Source organism: Mandrillus leucophaeus, unplaced genomic scaffold (genome assembly GCF_000951045.1).
Source record: "Mandrillus leucophaeus isolate KB7577 unplaced genomic scaffold, Mleu.le_1.0 Scaffold37, whole genome shotgun sequence".
Classification (NCBI taxonomy): domain Eukaryota; kingdom Metazoa; phylum Chordata; class Mammalia; order Primates; family Cercopithecidae; genus Mandrillus; species Mandrillus leucophaeus.
This window is the reverse complement of record NW_012103920.1, coordinates 5824557-5844646: the sequence shown is the minus strand read 5'-3', so window position 1 is coordinate 5844646 and position 20090 is coordinate 5824557. Positions and strand designations below refer to the sequence as shown.

General features: G+C 42.8%; 1 protein-coding gene across 4 annotated transcripts; it reads left to right on the top strand.

Annotated features, from left to right (window-relative positions):
• The first annotated feature begins 281 nt into the window (after positions 1-281).
• On the top strand, positions 282-19530 carry NUDT7 (nudix (nucleoside diphosphate linked moiety X)-type motif 7). Of its 4 annotated transcripts, XM_011990097.1 has the most exons (5): positions 282-420; positions 3227-3380; positions 13555-13713; positions 14366-14459; positions 18855-19530. In XM_011990097.1, the coding sequence occupies exons 1-5, from the start codon at positions 386-388 to the stop codon at positions 18923-18925; spliced, it is 513 nt and encodes a 170-aa protein (XP_011845487.1). In that variant the 5' UTR covers positions 282-385; the 3' UTR covers positions 18926-19530. The 4 variants fall into 4 exon arrangements, with proteins under 4 accessions (XP_011845487.1, XP_011845484.1, XP_011845485.1 ...); XM_011990094.1 differs by lacking the exon at positions 14366-14459; XM_011990095.1 differs by lacking the exons at positions 13555-13713; positions 14366-14459 and adding an exon at positions 13121-13234 and having other exon boundaries at positions 301-420.
• The last annotated feature ends 560 nt before the right edge of the window (positions 19531-20090 follow it).

Genomic DNA, 20090 nt, shown 5'->3' with positions numbered 1-20090 from the left:
TTTTTTTTTTTTTTTTTTTTTTTTTAACTCTTCCAGCTCTAAATCCCGCAACTCCTGTGCCTCTTGCTTCCATAGAAGCCCAAGGAGCCAGGCAGAAACTGCTTTGCGCAACCGGGGAGACCCGGCCCTAAGCCCCGCCCCTCGCCTCTTCCCCGCCTCTAGTCCCGCCTCTGGCCATAGGCCGCGCCCGGATCCCAGCCTCCGACTCCAGAGCTAGCCCCGCCCCGTCCCCTGTCTCCGCCCCAGACCCCGCCCCGCCTCCTGTTCTAAGACCCGCCCCTCTCTCTGGCTTTAGGCCGCGCCCAGGCCCAGAGCTGCTCTGCGCAAGCGCGACCGGCAGAGCCGCTCCGAGGAGTCTGCCCGGAAACAAATATTCCCCAGGGCAATGTCACCACCTGGTCTTCCTCAGGAGCCAGTCAGGTAAAGCCTTTCCGGGTCCTGGCGCCCCGAGCTTGGCCAGGCCCGGCCTTGATAGCAGCGGAGCCACTGAGGCCTTTAGTCCGGGACTAAAGGTTTTGCAGCTCCCACCAGTCCACCTGCGAGCCCCGGATGGGAGCATTCGCCTCCAGCAACCCGCAGGGTCCCCGAACCTTTGCACCTGCTCTGGCTAGTAACAGAGCCGGCTTTAGCCACTGTGGTTTACATACACGCTGCTCCCCTTCCCAGCCGGCTTGGCTCTTCTGCAATCCGCGTCTCCAGAGTTGGACCCCAGGATCCCCGAGGGTGGCACAGCCCCGCACCAGGCAGCCCCGGATTCAAGTCACCCAGTGGCTACTTCCAGTTGTGACCTTGGGTCTGTCAGTTACGTAAGCTCTCTGAGCCTGGAGGTGACCCTGTGATCACTTGCCGGGCTGTTGTGAGGATAAAATGAGAAACGTGGAAAGTGAGACCATGCTCAGAACGGGGTGGCTGCTACTGCTGTTGATATCTTGGTGATTATTCCAGCGGCCAGTCCCTAAAGTGGACGGATACGTTTTTGCAGCCTTTTACTTCAGCTGGTTTCTCTGGTCACTTCTGCGGTTTCTGGGTGGTTAAAAGCCACCATCCCACAGTTTCCTTTTCTGGAGGCGGGCCTGCGTGCATCAGATGTACTGTGCAATCCCCTGTGCCAGCATTCAGTGATTGTTTCCAGGCCATTTGGTCGTTGAAATCCACTGCTGTTACCCACCCACATCTAGTGAGCACCCTGCCATCTAGAAAGAGGCAAAAAATAGCAAATACCTCCTGCAAACAACTGCTTATCTAATAATGGGGAGATTTATGACAGTGGTTACCATTCACTGAGCACCAGCTGTGTGCCAGCCACAGTATATGAACTGCATCATTTAATCTGCATAAATATCCTCAAGCCTGACACAAATGAAGATGAAACTCAGAGAAGTCAATCCTGTACACTTTTTTTTTTTTTTTTTTTTGAGACAGAGTCTCACTCTGCCACCCAGGCTTACAGTGCAGTAGGCAATCTCGGCTCACTGCAGCCTCTGCCTCCTGAATTCAAGCGATTCTCCTGCCTCAACCTCCTGAGTAGTTGGGATTACAGGCATGTGCCACAATGCCCAGCTAATTTTGTAGTTTTAGTAGAGGTGGGGTTTTACCATGTTGGCCAGGCTGGTCTCAAACTCATGACTTCAAGTGATCCACCTGCCTCAGCTTCCCAAAGTGCTGGGATTACAGGCATGAACCACTGTACCAGGCCTCCTATACACATTTGAAGCCAATTCTGGGTATCTTAAACATCTGATTCTGCCCACTATGCAAAACTGCCATCCCACAGAAAAAGTAAAATCACCTGTTCCTTTTCTAGGGCTGCCATAACAGAGTACCACACACTGGGTGGTTTAAAACAATAGAAATGGTCTCTCATGGCTGGAAGTCTGAAATCAAGGTGTCAGCAGGGCCACACTCCCTTAGAAGGCTCTGGGGGCAACCTTTCCTTGCCTCTTCCAGTTTCTGGTGGTTTCTGGCATTCCTTGGCTCACAGCAGCATCACTTCAACCTCTGCCGCCATCTTTACATGGTCTTCTTCCCTGTGTGCATGTCTCCGTGTTTTTTTCTTCTTCTTTAATTTAATTTTATTTTATTTTTTATTGAGTCGGGTCTCACTCTGTCACCCAGGCTGGAGTGCAGTGGTGCAATCATGGCTCACTGCAGCCTTGAACTCTGGGACTCAAGTGATCCTCCCATCTCCGCCTCCCAAGTAGCTGGGAATAGAGTTGCATGCCCTATGCCCAAGCTAATTTATGCTTTTTTTTTTTTCTTTTGTAGAGACAGGGTCTTGCTGTGTTGACCAGGCTTGTTTCAAACTCCTGGGCCCAAACAATCTTCTCGCCTCAACCTCCCAGTTTTGGGATTACAAGCGTGAGCTAACGTACTCGGCTTGTTTCTGGTCTTATAAGGACAACAGTCATTGGATTTAGAGCTCACTTTAATTACATCTAAAAAGATCCTATATCTGAATAAAGTCATACTCTGAAGTTTGGGGTAGACATGAATTTCAGGGGTGAGGAGATACTGTTCAACCCACTATAGAAACTAGCAGCAAAACACACCTGTCAAAAGGACCAAAACAAGTCCACATAGGAAGGCACCATTTGTGGTTATAAATCCAAATACTTGCATATTATTGGGAAATTGTTCTCAAAATGTGTTCCCCTGTCCACAGCGTCAGTAACACTGTCATGTGGGAGTTTGATACAAATGCTAATTCTCAGGCCCTACATGAGAGTTACTGAGTCACAGTCTGGGACCGAACCTAGCAGTCTATGTGACAGCCAGCCCTCCAGGCGATTCTGTTGCTGCTAAAGTTTGGGAACCACTGTTATAAGGCAGTTGAAGACATAGGAGTTGGAGAACATAAGGGCCAGCTTAACAGAAGGTGGTCTTCTAACCTTAACAATGACGTTTTCATCAAACCTGTCTTCTCTGAATATAATTGTGGATTTCAAAATTCAACTATTGCATTATTGAAAAAACATTTTACCATACTTTATGTTTCAAAGAGAACCTGTGTACTAAACTGTGTTTAGGAGGTTTTTTTGTCACTTTCATCTTGTGAACACCATGCATTTTAGATACTATCATTTCTGTCGTGTTATTGAAAAATACACAGAGAGTCAGAAATGGCAAACTCCTAAATACACAACAAAGCAGAAACAGAGGCAGGACTATAAGCTTTTTACCGTAACTCTGCTTACTAAAATGTCTGTCTGGTTTGTTTTTATTTTAGAAACAGTTTGCTAGATGATGCTAAGGCCCGCTTAAGAAAGTATGATATTGGAGGCAAATATTCTCACTTGCCATATAACAAATATTCCATCCTTTTGCCATTGGTGGTTAAAGAAGGAAAACTCCATTTGTTGTTCACCGTCCGGTCAGAGAAGGTAGGTGGACAAAAAATTTCCTGCCCTTAAACCTCAGGACATCAGAAAACCTCACGAGATTTTGTCACTTGCACACATTTCGATGCCAAAATTCTCAAAAGGGCTTTCAGAATTGTGATGCCAGAGGCATACAACCACAAGTCACGGCATAACATGGTGTTTCTTGGAGAAGGTTTAACAAAGAAAATGAAGGAATTTAGCTAGCAAGCAGTTTAAAATGCTTTCAGACTAGGGTTACCTAACCTTGGTGCTATTGGCCTTTGGGGCTGAATAATTCTTTGGTGTGGAGACTGTCCTGTATAATGTGGTGTGTTTAGCATCATCCTTTGGCCTCTACCCACCAGATGCCAGTAGCACACAGAAACACAAGCTCACAAACACCTTTGTCCCTTTGTCCGGTATGCCGGTAGCATACACACCACAAATATCTTCAGAATTGCCTATTGTTCTGGCAGGATTGGCGGTGCCAAATTGCCCCCACCAAGGGCCACTGTTTTAAACTATCCCACCCCCAGTATAATGTGAAAATACTAGAGCACAGAAGTTAACAGCCTCGGCTCTAAAGCTAGCTATCCATGTTGAATCCAGGCTCTCTCCTTGCCAGCTGTGACTTTGGCCTAGTTACTTACCCTCTCTGTACTTAAGTCTTTTCACTTGTAAAATGAGGACAGAATATTAGTTACTGCTTCATACAGCTGCTGTGAACATTTCACAGGGTAACAAATGTAAAGCACCTATACAACCCTGGTACTTGGCAAGCAAGAATTCAGTAATTTTTGGCTATCATCGTTAGTGTCAAGTGGCAGACATGAGCTGAAGTTTTGAGATAAATGATGTCACTTTAAGGAAATATTGGGCTGGGAATGGAGTTTCTGGCTTACCCCTTGTATTGGTCCATTCTTGCATTGCTATAAAGAAATACCTGAGGCTGGGCGCAGTGGCTCATGCCTGTAATCCCAGCACTTTGAGAGGCTGAGGTGGGCGGATCATGAGTTTGAGATCAGCCCGACCAACATGGTGAAGCCCCATCTCTACTAAAGATACAAAAGAATTAGCTGGACGTGGTGAACACACCTGTAATCCCAGCTACTCAGGAGGCTGAGGCAGGAGAAACACTTGAACCCAGGAGGCGGAGGTTGTAGTGAGCAGAGATTGTGCCACTGCACTCCAGCCTGGGTAACAGCGAGACTCCCTCTCAGAAAAAAAAAAAAAAAGAAATACCTGAAACTGGGTAATTTATAAAGAAAAGAGGTTTCATTGGCTCATGTTTCTGCAGGCTGTACAGGAAGCATGACACAGGCATCTGCTCAGTTTCTGGAAAGGCCTTAGGGAGTTTACCATCATGGCAGAGGGCAGAGGGGGAGCAGGAGCAAGAGAGAGAGCAGGGAAATGCCACACACTTTTAAATGGCCGCGGATCTCATGAGAACTCACTCACTATCATGAGGACAGTGCCAAGATGATGGTGCTAAACCATGCATGCGAAATCTGCCCCCATGATCCAGTCACCTCCCACCAGGCCCCAGCTCCAACAATGGGGACTCCAATTCAACATGAGATTTGGGCAAGAACAAATATCAAAATTGTATCACCCCCGCACCCATGAGCACAATCACTTTCCCTTGCTATGGGGAACTTTCAAGGAAAAGCTGGTGAAGCAGTCATTTTAAGGTTATCCACGTACAAAAAGAAAATAAGCCATGTTAATAGGCTTTTTAAGCAGAATAATGAAAAGTATTTTATTTTATTTTTTTAAATGCCAAGGAATCAGCCGGAGTTTTGTGGATGTAGAAGTAGACTTGTGCGGATTGCGTTCGATCTGAGCCAGGCAGAAATGCCGTGAACTCAGGACATGATAGAAATCCAGGTTCCAAGGGGAGATACTTAAATGGAAAAGAGGGGATCAGAGTCTGTTCCCAGCTCTGCCAGAAAGCACAGGAGAAGCACTTACATATATTTAAAAATTATCAGATATGGCCGTGTGCGGTGGCTCATGCTTGTAATCCCAGCACTTTGGGAGGCTGAGGTGGGTGGATCACCTGAGGTCAGGAGTTCGAGACCAGTCTGGCCAATATGGCGAAACCCTGTCTCTACTAAAAATAGAAAAAATTAGCCAGCCGTGGTGGTGGGCGCCTGTAATCCCAGCTACTGGGGAGACTGAGGCAGGGAGAATTGCTTGAACCTGGGAGGTGGAGGTTGCATTAAGCCGAGATCGTGCCACTGCACTCCAGCCTGGGCAACAGAGCAAGACTGCATCTCGATAATGAATAAATAAATAAATAAATAAAATAGAATGATCAGACAAACAATAATATAAGAAATCTAGACAATACTACAAACTCAACCAAGAGGGTCTCTAGTTTCTTTTGTTTCACCCAGAGCCACTTTTGCCCGTCTATTATTAAGGTCACTTTTAAAAAACTATTTAAATTTAATTCAATCTGATTGTAAACACTATCTGGCTGTGGGGGTGAGAAATTCCCTCTGGCGCTCTGCCCCTCACACAAGCAGGGGAGTGGTAGGAGATTTCCCCCCAATGGATGGGGAGGGCAGGGCAAGAAGTGGGTTAACCCTTCTCAAATGTGCGCTCTCCCACTAGCTCTGGAACCTTGAACAAGTTTCTTTTTCTTTCTTTTTTTTTTTTTGAGAAGGAGTCTTGCTCTGTCACCCAGGCTGGAGTGCAGTGGCACCATCTCAGCTCACTGCAACCTCTGCCTCCTGGGTTCAAGCAATTCTTCCGCCTCAGCCTCCCAATTAGGTGGGATTACTGGTGTGCACCACCACGCCTGGCTAATTTTTGTATTTTTGGTAGAGACGGAGTTTCACCATGTTGGTTGACCAGGCTGATCTTGAACTCCCGACCTGAGGTGAGCTGCCCGCCTTGGCCTCCCAAAGTGCTAGGATGACAAGCATGAGCCACCACGCCTGGCCTGCAAAAGTTCTTAAATCTCTTAATCGCCTCAGTTTTCTCATCCCTAAAAATGGGCCTGAGAACAGCACCTCATGTGCAGGGTTGTTATAGCCTGAAAAAGATCTGTAAAACACCCGGCACGGCTGCTGGCATGCCATAGTGCTGCATGCTGTTGGCTGCTACCTATGTTTTCGTTTTCTCCTTGTCCGGGCCCACCTTGGATAAGGAACTCCTCTCAGAACCCTAGATCCCTGGTGCGCGGCAAAGAGCTGGCAAACCCCTTTCTCCATTGCACACCTGGGCAGAGCCCTTCAAGCCTTCAAAGCCACCCACTTTATAGCTTTCAGGAATTAGCTGCCCTGCACTATCGGTCCTCCTCTTCCCCACACCCTTGGCCTCTCATCCGTCCTCTGTCCCCTTTTCTACCCTCCTCCAACCTCCTCCCTGCACCCCATTCTCTGGGACTGGAAGTAGGCAAGAGAAAATTCAAGAACAAAGCAAAGATTGAAGTCTTAGGAAATTAGGCTGCAGCTTTATTTGGCCTCTGAGTAGCACTTCAGAAGGTTTTATTGAATAAAAATATGTATACTATTTATCAAAGAAATGACTGACAGCTTTTGTACTTAGAGCCCTTTGCAGTGCTAATAGTTTTTGATTAGTCAGTTTTAGAAATGTGCCTATTTTCTTCAAAACAGTGTAATATTTTCTTTTTTAAAAACAAAACTAAATAGACAGATAAACTTGTAGAGATTTATCCTGTACAACATGATGTTTTGAAGTATATATTCACTGTGGAATGACTAAATCTGGCTAATTAGTGTACTACCTCACATAGTAACATATTACCTCACATATTGCTCACATAGTCACATATCACCACACACAATACCTCACATAGTAACATATTACTATACATATTACCTCACATAGTAACATATCACCATATACATCATATAGTAACATGTCATCACACATATTTTCTTCAAAATCGCATTTAAAAAAAAAAAAAAAAAGGTAGGCTGGGCATGGTGGCTCATGCCTGTAATCCCAGCATTTTGGGAGGCCGAGGTGTGAGGATCCCCTGAGGTCAGGAGTTTCAGACCAGCCTGGCCAACATGGTGAAACCCCATCTCTACTAAAAATGCAAAATTAGCTGGGTGTGGTGGTGCATGCCTGTAGTCCCAGCTACTCGGGAGGCTGAGGCAGGAGAATTGCTTGAACCTAGGAGGCAGAGGTTGCAGTGAACTGAGGCTATGCCACTGCACTCCAGCCTGGGTGACAGAGCGAGACTCTATCTCAATAAATAAACAAATAAATAAATAAAATTTAAATCAATAGATAAAATTGTATAGATTTATCCTGTATGACATGATGTTTTGAAGTATCTATTCGCTGTGGAATGACTAAATCTAGCTAATCAATGTACTAACTCACATAGTAACATATTACTATACATATTACGTCATATAGTAACATATCACCAGACATACTACCTCACATAGTAACATATCACCACACACATTACCTCTCTTAGTACATATTAACACACATACTACCTCATGTGGTAACATCTCACCACATACATTACCTCTCATAGTAACATATTAACACACACAGTACCTCATATGGTAACATATCACCACACGTAACAGTCTCACATAGTCATCATCTTTGTGGTAAGAACACTTTATATCCACTCAGCAATTTTCAAGAATACAGTATGTTAACTATAGTCACCATAGTATAAAATACCTCTCTTGAATTTATTCCTCCTGATTGGCTGAAACTTTTTATCTTTTGGCCATTTCCCCAACCTCCCCCAAAACCACCTCAGCATGTGGTAACCACCATTTTACTGTACTTCTATGAGACCGACTTTTTAATATTCCACATATGAATGAGATTATGTGGCATTTGTCTTTCTGTGATTGGCTTATTTTACCTAACGTATTTTCCTCCCGCTTCATCCATGTTGTCACAAATGACAGGATTTCCTTCTTTTTTATGACTGAATAATATTCCTCTCTGGATGTACATTTTCTTCATTCACTAGCTGATGGACATTCAGGTTGATTCCATATCTTGGCCGTTGTGAACAATGCTGCAGTGAACATGGGTGTGCAAATACCTCTTCAATGTACTGATTTGATTTCCTTTGGATATATAACCAGTAGTGGGATTGCTGGATCATATGGCAATTCTGTTTTTAACTTTTTGAGAAGCCTCCATACTGTTTTCCACAATGATTGTACTAATTTACATTCCCACCAACAGTGTGTGATCGTTCGCTTTTTTCCATATCCTCAACAACGCTTACCTTTTGCTTTTTAGATAATGGCCATTCTAAAAGGTGTGAGGTAATGTCTGTCCGTGGTTTTAGAGTTTTCCTGGTGATTAGTGATGTTAAGCATTTTTTAAATATACCTTTTGAGAAATGTCTATTTAGGTCCTTTGTCCACTTTTTAATTGGGTGTTTTTTATTACTGATATTGAGTTGAGTTCCTTATATATTTTGGATCCTAGCCCCTTTTATGGTTTGCAAATATTTTCTCCCATTCCATAGATTGTCTTTTCAGTCTGTTGAGTGTTTCCTTAGCTGTGCAAAAGCTTTTTAGTTGATGTAAGCCCATGTTTTTATTTTTCCTTTCATTGCCTGTGCTTTTGGGGTCATATTTTAAAAATCATTGCCTAGACCAAGGATAACATTTTCTTGAGAGTAGTGTTCTCACTAAGCCAGAATGGTCTTTTCCAATTCCTATCACCTATTAATTGGAATAGGTGTACAAGGCAACTTGAGTAGAATTGGTATGCTATGAGATAGTTTTGAAACCTCTCAAAATACAGTCATGTGCTGCAAAACAGCGTTTTTCCATCAATGATGGACCATATATACAGTGGTGGTCCTGTAAGATTATAATGGAGCTGAAAATTCCTATCACCAAGTGACATCACAGCAGTCATAATGTCATAGCACAATACATTACTCACATGTTTGTGGTGATGCTGGTGTAAACAAACCTACTGTGTTGCCAGTGGTCTAAAAGTATAGCATATACAATTATGCACAATATATAATACTTGATAATGACAAAAATGACACTTCTGGTTTATGAAATTTACTACACTATTCTTTGAAATCATTATTTTAGAGTGCTCTTCTTCTACTTATTTTTTTTAAATAACTATAAAGCAGCTTCAGTAAGGTCCTTCAGGAGGTATTCCAAAAAACACAGGCATTGTCATTGTAGCAGATGAGAGCTCCATGTATGTTACTATTGCCCCTGAAGACCTTCCAGTGGGACAAGAAGTAGAGGTAGAATACGGTGACATTGATGATTCTGTGTGTTGTATCTTAGTTTTTAGCAAGAAAGTTTAAAAAGAAAAACAAAAATCCTTAAAAATAGAAAAAAGCTTCTAGAGTAAGGTATAAGGAAAATATTTTGTACAGCTGTATAATGTGTTTGTGTTTTAAGCTAAGTGTTCTTACAAGAGTCAAAAAATTAAAAATTAAAAAGTTTAGAAAGTAAGAAGTAATAGTAATCTACGGTTAATTTATTATTCAAAAAAGAAAAAGGCCAGGGGTGGTGGCTCACACCTGTAATCCCAGCATTTTGGGAGGCTAAGGTGGAGAGAATCACCTGAGGTCAGTAGTTCGAGAGCAGCCTGGCCAACATGGCAAAACCCCGTCTCTACTAAAAATACAAAAATTAGCCGAACATAGTGGCAGCTGCCTGTAATTCCACCTACTTGGGAGGCTGAGGCTGCAGTGAGCTGAGATCACGTCACTGCACTCCAGCCTGGCCAACAGAGTGAGACTCCATCTCAAAAAAAAAAAGAAGAAAAGAAAAGAAAAATATTTTTATAAACATACTATAGCCTAAGTGTCTAGTGTTTATGAAGTCTAGAGCAGTGTTTAATGTCCTAGGCCTTCACATTCACTCACCACCCACTCACTCACTGACTCACACAGAGCAGCTTTCAGTCCTGCAAGCTCCATTTATGGTAAATGCCCTATACTGTGAACCATTTTTGATCTTTTATACCATATTTTTACTGTACCTTTTCTGTGTTTATATACACAAATACTTACCACTATGTTACTACTGCCTGCAATATCCAGGACAGTAAAATGGTATACAAGTTGTAGCCCAGAAGCAGTAGCTACACCATATAGCCTCGGTTTGCAGTAGTCTATACGATCCAGGTTTGTGCAGGTGCGCCCTGTGTTGTTTGTGCAATGATGAAATCGCCTAATGTATTTTTCAGAATGTGTCCCTGACTGTACATTTAAAACAGGCATCATATCAGGTCTGTATTTCTGTCAAGCCTGATGACTGCTTGGAGGTGCCTCTGTCCCTGGCTGCCTTGGAGTTGAACATTCTAACAATAAAGCACTTTTTCAGAGTTGCTCTAACATTAGGTGTATTTCTTATGCATTTGGTGAGACATATTTGCAGTGGGTGGTGAGTGTTCGTTCAAGACAGTAGAAATATGTCCATCAACCTTCTTTTCACCTGTTCTCACGACTGTAATTGAGGTGAAGATGTCTTAAGTATTCAGCTATGGCAGCAATTTCTGCAGTGTTACTGATTTATCAGCACAGAAGGACTTAAAAAAAAATTTTTGAGCCTTGCCCAAATGAGGCTATGGACTATAAAATGTCAAAAATGTATCATGGCATTGTCTTAGTCCTCTCAAGCTGCTAGAACAAAATACCTTAGACTGGGTGGCTTATAAACAACAGATATTAATTCTCAGAGTTCTGGAAGCTGCGAAGTCCAAGATTAAGCTACCAGAAGATTTGGTGTCTGGTGAGGGCCCTGTTCCAGTTCATAGATAGTCATCTTTTCAGTGCCCTTACAGAGAAAGGGGCAAAGGGTCTGTTTCGGGCCTCTTTTATAAGGGCATTAATCTCACTGATGAGGGCTCTGCCCTCATGATCTAATCACCTCCCAAGGGCCCCACCTCCTAATACCATCACCTTAGGGGTGAGGATTTCAACATATGGATTCATGGGAGAATAAACAACCAGGCCATTGCAGGCATCTAGTTTCTCCTTACATAGATATATTGGCCTAGGTGCTAACAACGGCAACATGATCTCTTGACTGAGCTTCTCAATGTCCAGGACTGACCTTACGAGTTCTCATTATTAAATATTTAATGTGGCCAGGCACCATTCCTGTGCATCCACTCCACCCTCATGGAACAATCTTCACAGCTCTGTGAGGAGCACACTGTCATTACCCCATTGCACACAGCTGGAAAGAGGCAGACCCAGGACTCTTGCTGAGCCTGAGGGCTCCTGGACAATTCAGGAGAGAAAGGATAGTGGGTACTAGGCACGAGTGGGCATAAAAGAAATTGAGGTCACTTTGCTGAGATATTTGGCCCTGCAGAAGAGAGAACAGTGGAGCGTTTGTGCCTCTCCACTTCTGCCCAAGATATGAGAGAAATAATTTTAAAGACACAGATAAGAAAGGGAGTAATTTTAGGATGCTATAAATAGAGACACAGTCAGTTCTCCTAAAGGCAGGAAGGAATGGAATCAAGGAAGAAGGCAATGCAGGGAAAGAGGAGACCTCTATTCCTTTACCAACACACGCAAAGATAAACATAGATGCCAATACAATGCTAATAGCTCCAGGGCCCATATTTTCTGTGTCTTACTAAACTTTTGATAAATGCATGTTGTACTGATTAAAACCACAAGCTCGTAAATTAAACACTGGTTTATATTCCAGCTCACTGAGTGAACTTGATCAGGTTATTTAGCCTCTGTGAGCCTAAGTTCCCTGTATGAAAGTAGAAATAATAGTAGTATAAGAGTAGCTTATGGCCGGGCGCAGTGGCTCAGGCCTGTAATCCCAGCACTTTGGGAGGCCGAGGAGGGCAGATCACGAGGTCAGGAGATCAAGACCAGCCTGGCTAACATGGTGAAACCCCAGCTCTACTAAAACCACAAAAAATTAGCCAGGCGTGGTGGTGGGCGCCTGTAGTCCCAGCTACTCGGGAGGCTGAAGCAGGAGAATGGCGTGAACCTGGGAGGCGGAGCTTGCAGTGAGCCGAGTTCGCACCACTGCACTCCAGCCTGGGTGACAGAGCGAGACTCCGTATCAAAAAAAAAAAAAAAAGAGAGGGAGAAAGAAAAGAGTAGCTTACCTGCCCATCAGGGCATGAGAGGATAAACAAACTGTGATATATACATACAATAGACTACTATTCAGCCGTAAAAAAGGAAGTACCAATACACGATAGAACATGAAGAACCTCAAAAACATATGTGAAGGGAAAAATGCCAGACACAAAAGTCGAGACTAGGTAAATCCACAGAGACAGGAAGCAGGGACAGAGGGAGAGGGGAATGAGAATCAACTGTTGTATGGGGTTTCCTTCTCGAATGATGAAAATATTCTGGAACGAGATAGTGGGGATGATTGTACAACACAGTAAATGTATTAAATGTCTCTTATTTTCTTCACTATAAAATGGTTACTTTTATGTGAATTTCACCTCATTCAAAAATTAGTAGCTTATAGAACGGTTCTGAGGACCCAGTGGGTAAAAAATCTCTGTGAAACAGCATGCCCAGAATATGATAAGCACCCAATAAAGGACTCCACAAAATTATCTGTTGATAATATTGCCCCTTATATTATTCTTTCAGCTTTTTTCCCCTAGCAATGTCAGTCTGTTTGTGTGTGTGTGATTTGATCATGCTGGTGGATTTCTTTATTGTACTGTCATCACAATAGTGAGTGAGTTCTCACGAGATATGGTTGTTTAAAGTGTGTGGCACCTCCGCTCCCGCTCTCTTCCTCCCGCTCCAGCCATGTGAAATGCTTGTTCCTCCTTTGCCTTCCATCATGATTGTAAGTTTCCTGAGGTCTCCCCAGAAGCCGAGCAGATGCCAGCATCATGCTCCCTGCACAGCCTGCGGGACTGTGAGCCAACGAAACCTGTTTTCTTTATAAATTACTCAGTCTCTGCTATTTATTTATAGCAGTGCAAGAACAGACTAATATAGTGTGTGGTATGTTTTGCGGAGAAATAGAATAAAAGTTAGCAGTGAGAAAAATTTTCAAGGTTCATTGCTTTAAAAGGATTCAAGAAAACACATTTTTGGGCCATGAGGGTTTTGATACCACCACCTAGGTAGGAATGGTCTCTGGTACAAAATCGAAGTTCAGTAAGTATTTGTTGAATGAATAAATAGTTCCAAAATTAGAATCCCACATTGTAGTGCTGTTCTTTCTATATCCAGCTAAGAAGGGCCCCTGGAGAAGTTTGCTTCCCTGGAGGTAAGCGTGATCCTACAGACATGGATGATGCAGCCACGGCTCTCCGGGAAGCCCAGGAGGAAGTGGGGCTGCGTCCTCATCAAGTGGAAGTTGTCTGCTGCCTGGTGCCATGTCTTATTGATGTAAGGGTTTCCTCAGACACTCGAGCGCCGTCCCCACCCCCAGGTGGATCTACTGTTCTCAGGATTCCACATTTTCCAAACATAACCCCAAAGAGTACTGTACATAAAGTCAAGAAACCAGGTTCTCCAATGGACATTGCCCCTCGTGAGCCAAGTGGCTGTGGGCGACCCCTTTTGCCTCTCTGGACCCCATCCAGAAATAAAAGGGTTGAACTCCCATCAGTGGATTTCAAACTGGGTGCCATAGAACCCTAGAGAGATGCTTCAGAATTATTAACATTCAGTTCACATTTATTTTTCTCCAGTATACATTGATTTTGAGAGTTCCGTTGAAAAAATAACACACACTCCAATGTGCTGGATACCAAACTTTAGCCCCTTGGAGACCACCAATGCATTACTTCTGCCATAAAGATACTCATTTTTCTACATACTATAGAATAAAGCCTCTCTGTAACACATTAATTGAATGAACCATGAGATCACTAGGCAAGCTATTTAAAAACTATTACTATTCATAACTGCATTTGTGTTGGATCAGGATTTCCTTGATAGTATAATATACATCAAAACATATTTAAAATATTTTTTAAAATGAATTTTGGAGCTGATATAACCAGATCTTATTTTCTTTTTATTTTATTTTTTATAGAGATGGGGGTCTCGCTTTGTTGATGAGGCTGGTCTCGAGCTCCTGTCCTCAAGTGATCCTCCCACCTCAGCCCCCCAAAGTGCTGGGATTACAGGTGTGAACCACTGTACTCAGCTGCAGATCTTACTTTCTATTGGTTCACCACAACAACCTCATTGTTGTACTAATTGACTTTAGAAGGGGTAAATATTGTATTAATAAGTATGATCTTGGATAACAGCATGATTTTACCATATAAATGTTTTAATAAAACCTTTAATTTTAACTTTAGAATAGCAGTAGACTGATGAAAAAGTCGTGAAGATAGTACAGAAAGTTCTTATATGCCATAGACCTAGTTTCCCCTATCATTGACATCTTACGTCACTGCATACATTTGTCACAACAAAGAAACCAATGTCAGCATGTTACTATTAACTGAATTCCATGCTCTGTTTGCTTTTTACTAGTTTTTCTACTAGTGTCCTCCTTTCTGTCCTGGATCTCATCTAAGATACCATATTGTATTTTGTAGTCATGTCTCCTTAGTTCTCTGGTCTGTGATACTTTCTCAGACTTTCTTATTCTCATGACCCTGACAGTTTTGAGATGTAGTGGCCAGGTGTTTTGTAGAATGTTCCCCAATTTTGGTTTGTCTGGTATTTTTCTCATCGTTAAGCTGGGGTCATAATTTGGGAACACCAGAGAGGTGAAATGCTCTCATCACACGATATCAGGGGTAGGTATAAACTCTTAATGTTTTATATATTGGGCTTTCGGGTAAGTTTTTATTTCAAAAGAACAGTCCCACTGTTGCCTAACAGTTAGAAAACCAGTGGGTTAGAACATCCTTTATGTGCCATTTGACTAAAGTCTTGGTGGTACAGTGTTTTGAAGATCAGTGATGCTGAGATAATGTCTGTCTTAATTGGGTCCTTTTAAAAAATAGAAAGGTCAGCTCCCAAGGGTGGTTTTGTTTGCAAGAAGCTAGTGACCACTAAATAAATGTTTTCTAAGTGTGTGTGTATGAAACCGGGATAGAGACATGGAATTACACGAGAAATGTGTCAATTACTTTTCCATTTTGTTTTCTAATGGGAACTCTTTTCAGTTGATTTCTGCAAATCCACCAACATTTGGAGGATTTACTTTAGAAATCAATTAACAAATTTAGCTATACTGATTAAAAGTTTCCAAAATGAGACTAACTCCATTCCCAAAGTCCCCAGGTGCTACTGAGTTCCGCGTGTGGGTGGATAGAATTCAACAGTGTTAACAGGAAAATGTGTTTATGGGAGATTCCTGGGGGCCAGATACTCCTGGAACAGGAGATTTCTAAAATGGCATGATTGAGAGATTAAACAAAGGCTTTAAAGAAAGGTCTGCTGTGTTTGGAAGCACAAGGGAGGGTTACTTTGTTTTTTGACCTCTGCTAATTTTTAAAATGTATCACAAAATTGTCATTTATTAAAAATTACAAGCATTGTCTAATCTATGTGGCTCTTAACCTGGAGTGATTTTTCCACCCTGGGGAATTTGGTAATGTCTGGAGATCATAGCTGGGAGGGTGCTGTTGGCTTTTCCCAAGTAATCTCGAGTCCAGTGATCTCGGCTCACAGCAACCTCCACCTCCCTAGTTCAAGCAGTTCTCCTGCCTCAGCCTCCAGAGTAGCTACCTATGTATGTACCTGCTACATAAGCCTTCCAGGCAGGCTGTGACACCACAACCCCCACCTCAGTTTTCCCTTTTGCCAAACTTTTTTGTACTTCTTTTTGCAAAGGTCTCTGAAATATACCCAGGAGTATGAGCAACATGTCTGTGGTTGAATCCAGTTTCTGCCAAGTATTTACAGGATGTGCCCTTGGGCAAGTTTCTTCACGTCTCTAATTGCAGTTGTTAAGGCTTCTTCAAGAGCAGATTGTTGTAAAGAATTAGAGGGTGTTGGGAACTAGACTAGGTGCCCATAAGTTGCGGTCACTAATGGTAGCAGCAACCACGAATATTTACTGAGTATGCATTGTTAGGGCTCTGTCCAGGCCCCTTCGTATTCCTCTTACAACTGCAAGGCTTCTGATAACTCACCGTTACCAGGTAGGGGTCCCAATCCAGACCCTAAAGAGAGGGTCCTTGGATCTCACAGGGTGAGTCCATAAAGTGAAAGCAAGTTTATTAGAGAAGTAAAGAAACAAAAGAATGGCTATTCTATAACAGAGCAATAGCACGTGCTGCTGGTTGGCCATTATTATGGTTATTTCTTGATCATATGCTAAATAAGGGGTGGGTTATTCATGAGTTTTCCAGGAAAGGGGTGGGCAATTCCCAGAGCTGGGAGTTCCTCACCTTTTTAGACCATATAGGGTAACTTCCTGACATTGCCATGGCATTTGTAATCTGTCATGGCGCCGGTGGGAGTGTCTTTTAACATTCTAATGTATTCTGATTAGCATATAATGAGCAGTGAGGATGATCAGAGGTTACTTTCGTTGCCATCTTGGTTTTGGTGGGTTTCGACGGCCTTCTTTACTGCAAGGTCTTTATGACCTGTATCTCAGTCTCGTCTGGTGACTAACCGTGCCCTAACCTCCTGGGAATGCAGCCCAGTAGGTCCAAGCCTTATCTTACCCAGCTCCTATTCAAGACGGAGTTGCTCTGGTTCCAACGTCTCTGACAACACTTGGCGGCTTTCTTCTGAATGCTGGCACCCTTGATACTGGAGCCACCTTGCCATGTGTCCTGCACAGGGTGCTGGGAGTGCCTGTGAAGTCACTTCTGGCCAGGCAGTCCTTAACTAGTGACTGACTGGGGCTAGGGAGCATGAAATCCCAGCTCCCTTGTCTCCACGTGGGACAAACTGCATTTTAATTTACCCTCCAGAACAGCCCATGGTGCCCTTGCCAGCCTTCTTCCCTTATGAGTCTTGCTCCCCTCCTCCCCTTACCTGTCTCCCCTGGGAGCACTTTCTTAAAACATCACTTGCATCTGAGTCCTTATCTCAGAGTCCACCTGAAAAACTCCATATTCAGAGACTAAGCCTTTTCCCCACTGCCAGGTGTGGTGTTAGGTGCTGATAGAATGTTGCCTCTGCCCTTGGGTAACTTAATGACCCCAGATTTCCTGCCCAAGGACATATGAAGTCTATGTTCCTCTTGTCTCCTCCTGGTCCCGATGTTGACTTTCACCATTATTTTGGTTAATGGTCTGAGTTGTCTCTGTTCCTAAATTTGCTTTCCTGTCTTTAGCTGTCCCTCTGAGAACGTGCTGCAGGCTGGGTAGGTCCCAGCCTCACCGTGTGTCTACCTCTCTGGCTTTTCCCACCCACTTTCTCTTGGGATGCTCTGGGAATTCCAATTCTTCTCACTTTCTAATACAAAGTCGGGCAGCTCTTACCAGATCCCACATCCTCACTCAGCCCCAGGCCTCCCTCTCAGGGTTTCCAGTATAACAAAACAGACTTTCATTTGATAGCACTCATGTTCATTTGCTTTTTTGTTTTTATTTATTTATCTATTTTTATTTTTGAGACTGGGCCTCGTTCTGTCACCCAGGTTGGAGTGCAGTGGCATGATCTCGGCTCACTGCAACCTCCGCCTCCTGAGTTCAAGCAATTCTCCTGCCTTAGCCTTCCGAGTAGCTGGGATTACATGCACGCACCACCACACCTGGCTAATTTGTGTATTTTTAGTAGAGATGGGGTTTCATCATGTTGGCCAGGCTGGTCTCAAACTCCTGACCTCAGGTGATCTGCCCACCTCGACCTCCCAAAGTGCTGGGATTATAGGCGTGAGCCACCACACCTGACCACTCATGTTCATTTGCAAGCAGTTGTGGTTGTAAACAGAAATCCCTCTCCCATGTAATATAAACATGTGTATTATATAAAATAATTCATAGTTATATATGACACATATTTATATGTACATATAAATTTTTTCCATAAACGGGAATATGTCATAACTACTATATCACTTTTCTGTTCATAAGTATAGCACATTTTTTTCTTTACTGAGAAGGAAAGGTGTCTATCCCATTCTTTTTAAAGGCTACATAGTATCCTATTTTATGGATATAAACCTAATTTATATAACTTAAATGCCTATAAAATGAAGAGTGATAACTTTAGAATTTTGGGCTGTTGTCAAAAGTAATGCTTCAGGTTTATACTTGTGTCTTTTCTTACCAGTAGGAATTTATCATACAGATACACAAATGCAATTCCCAGGTCAAAGGGAACACATTTTTATGATACTGCCAAATTGCCATTCCAAAAGATTGTACTGTGTTATGTTCATACGAGAAATCATTTTCAGAGTCATCTCATAGATGCCACTTCAGGTAGGGCAGGATGACTCCCATTTTAGGGGAAACATAAATTTACTTCCAGAGTAAGCTTTCTTCCCCTTCTCCCAGGTTTGGTGTATTTTCTTAGCTCACCTAGAAGTGGCATGATTTTAGTATTTGAAACAGTATCACTTCACTTCTTAATTTCTCTGTTTTGTTTTCTGCTTTTAGACAGATGCATTGATAACGCCATTTGTGGGTTTAATAGACCACAACTTCCAGGCCCAGCCGAATCCTGCTGAAGTTAAGGATGTATTCCTGGTGCCTCTGGCCTATTTCCTGCATCCACAGGTCCATGACCAGCATTACGTCACACGTCTCGGTCACCGTTTTATTAATCATATCTTTGAGTACACAAATCCTGAAGATGGTGTCACTTACCAGATCAAGGGAATAACGGCAAACCTTGCAGTGTTGGTGGCCTTTATCATTTTGGAAAAAAAACCCACCTTTGAGGTTCAATTTAATCTTAATGATGTATTATCATCCTCTGAAGAGTTATTCCTGAAGGTTCATAAAAAAGTTACAAGCAAGTTATGATTTACGAGACCAAGAGACAAAGAACTATCCACGAGGATTCTGTGTGTGCTTATCCATAGAACAACAATAACGCCAGCTGTTGGAATTTGACAGGTGTGAATATTTTTTCTGCAGTATGTAGTCAGAATCTTTGCCTCTTTTCTAGTTGCCTTCTATTGTCTGAAAAAGTAAAAGCCATTCAAAAATGAAAAATATGTTTATAGTGTTGCATATTTTTACCCAAAATATGTTAATAATATATTTCTTACACATATAAGAAAGAATATGTGGCACATAGTAGGCCCTTAATAAAGATTTGTTGAATATATGACCATGTAGCATTTACCTTATTTGTAGGAGGCAAATATATATATATATTTTTTTTCTTTTTTTTTTTTTTTGAGACAGAGTCTCTCTCTGTCACCCAGGCTGGAGTGCACTGGCACGATTTTGGCTCGGCTCACTGCAACCTCCCATTCCTGGGTTCAAGTGATTCTTCTGACTCAGCGTCCCAAGTAGCTGGGATCACTAGCTGCCACTATGCCTGGCTAATTTTTATATTTTTAGTAGAGAAAAGGTTTCGCCCTGTTGGCCAGGCTGTTCTCGAACTCCTGACCTCAGGTGCTCCACCCACCTCGGCCTCCGAAAGTGCTGGGATTATAGGTGTGAGCCACTGTATCCGGATGGCTATATATATATATTTTTTTTTTTTATCTGTTATTACATGTAACAGAAACTTCTGGCCATCCATCAAAACCTATCTTCCCTGTCCCCTATGGTGGTAGAGTTTAAGCTGGGTCCACAGCACTCCAGGTAGAAACAGCATTACTCCAGATCCCTTGCCATTCAAGTGAACTCTGGGACTTAGTTTAGGCCAATGAGTTATGG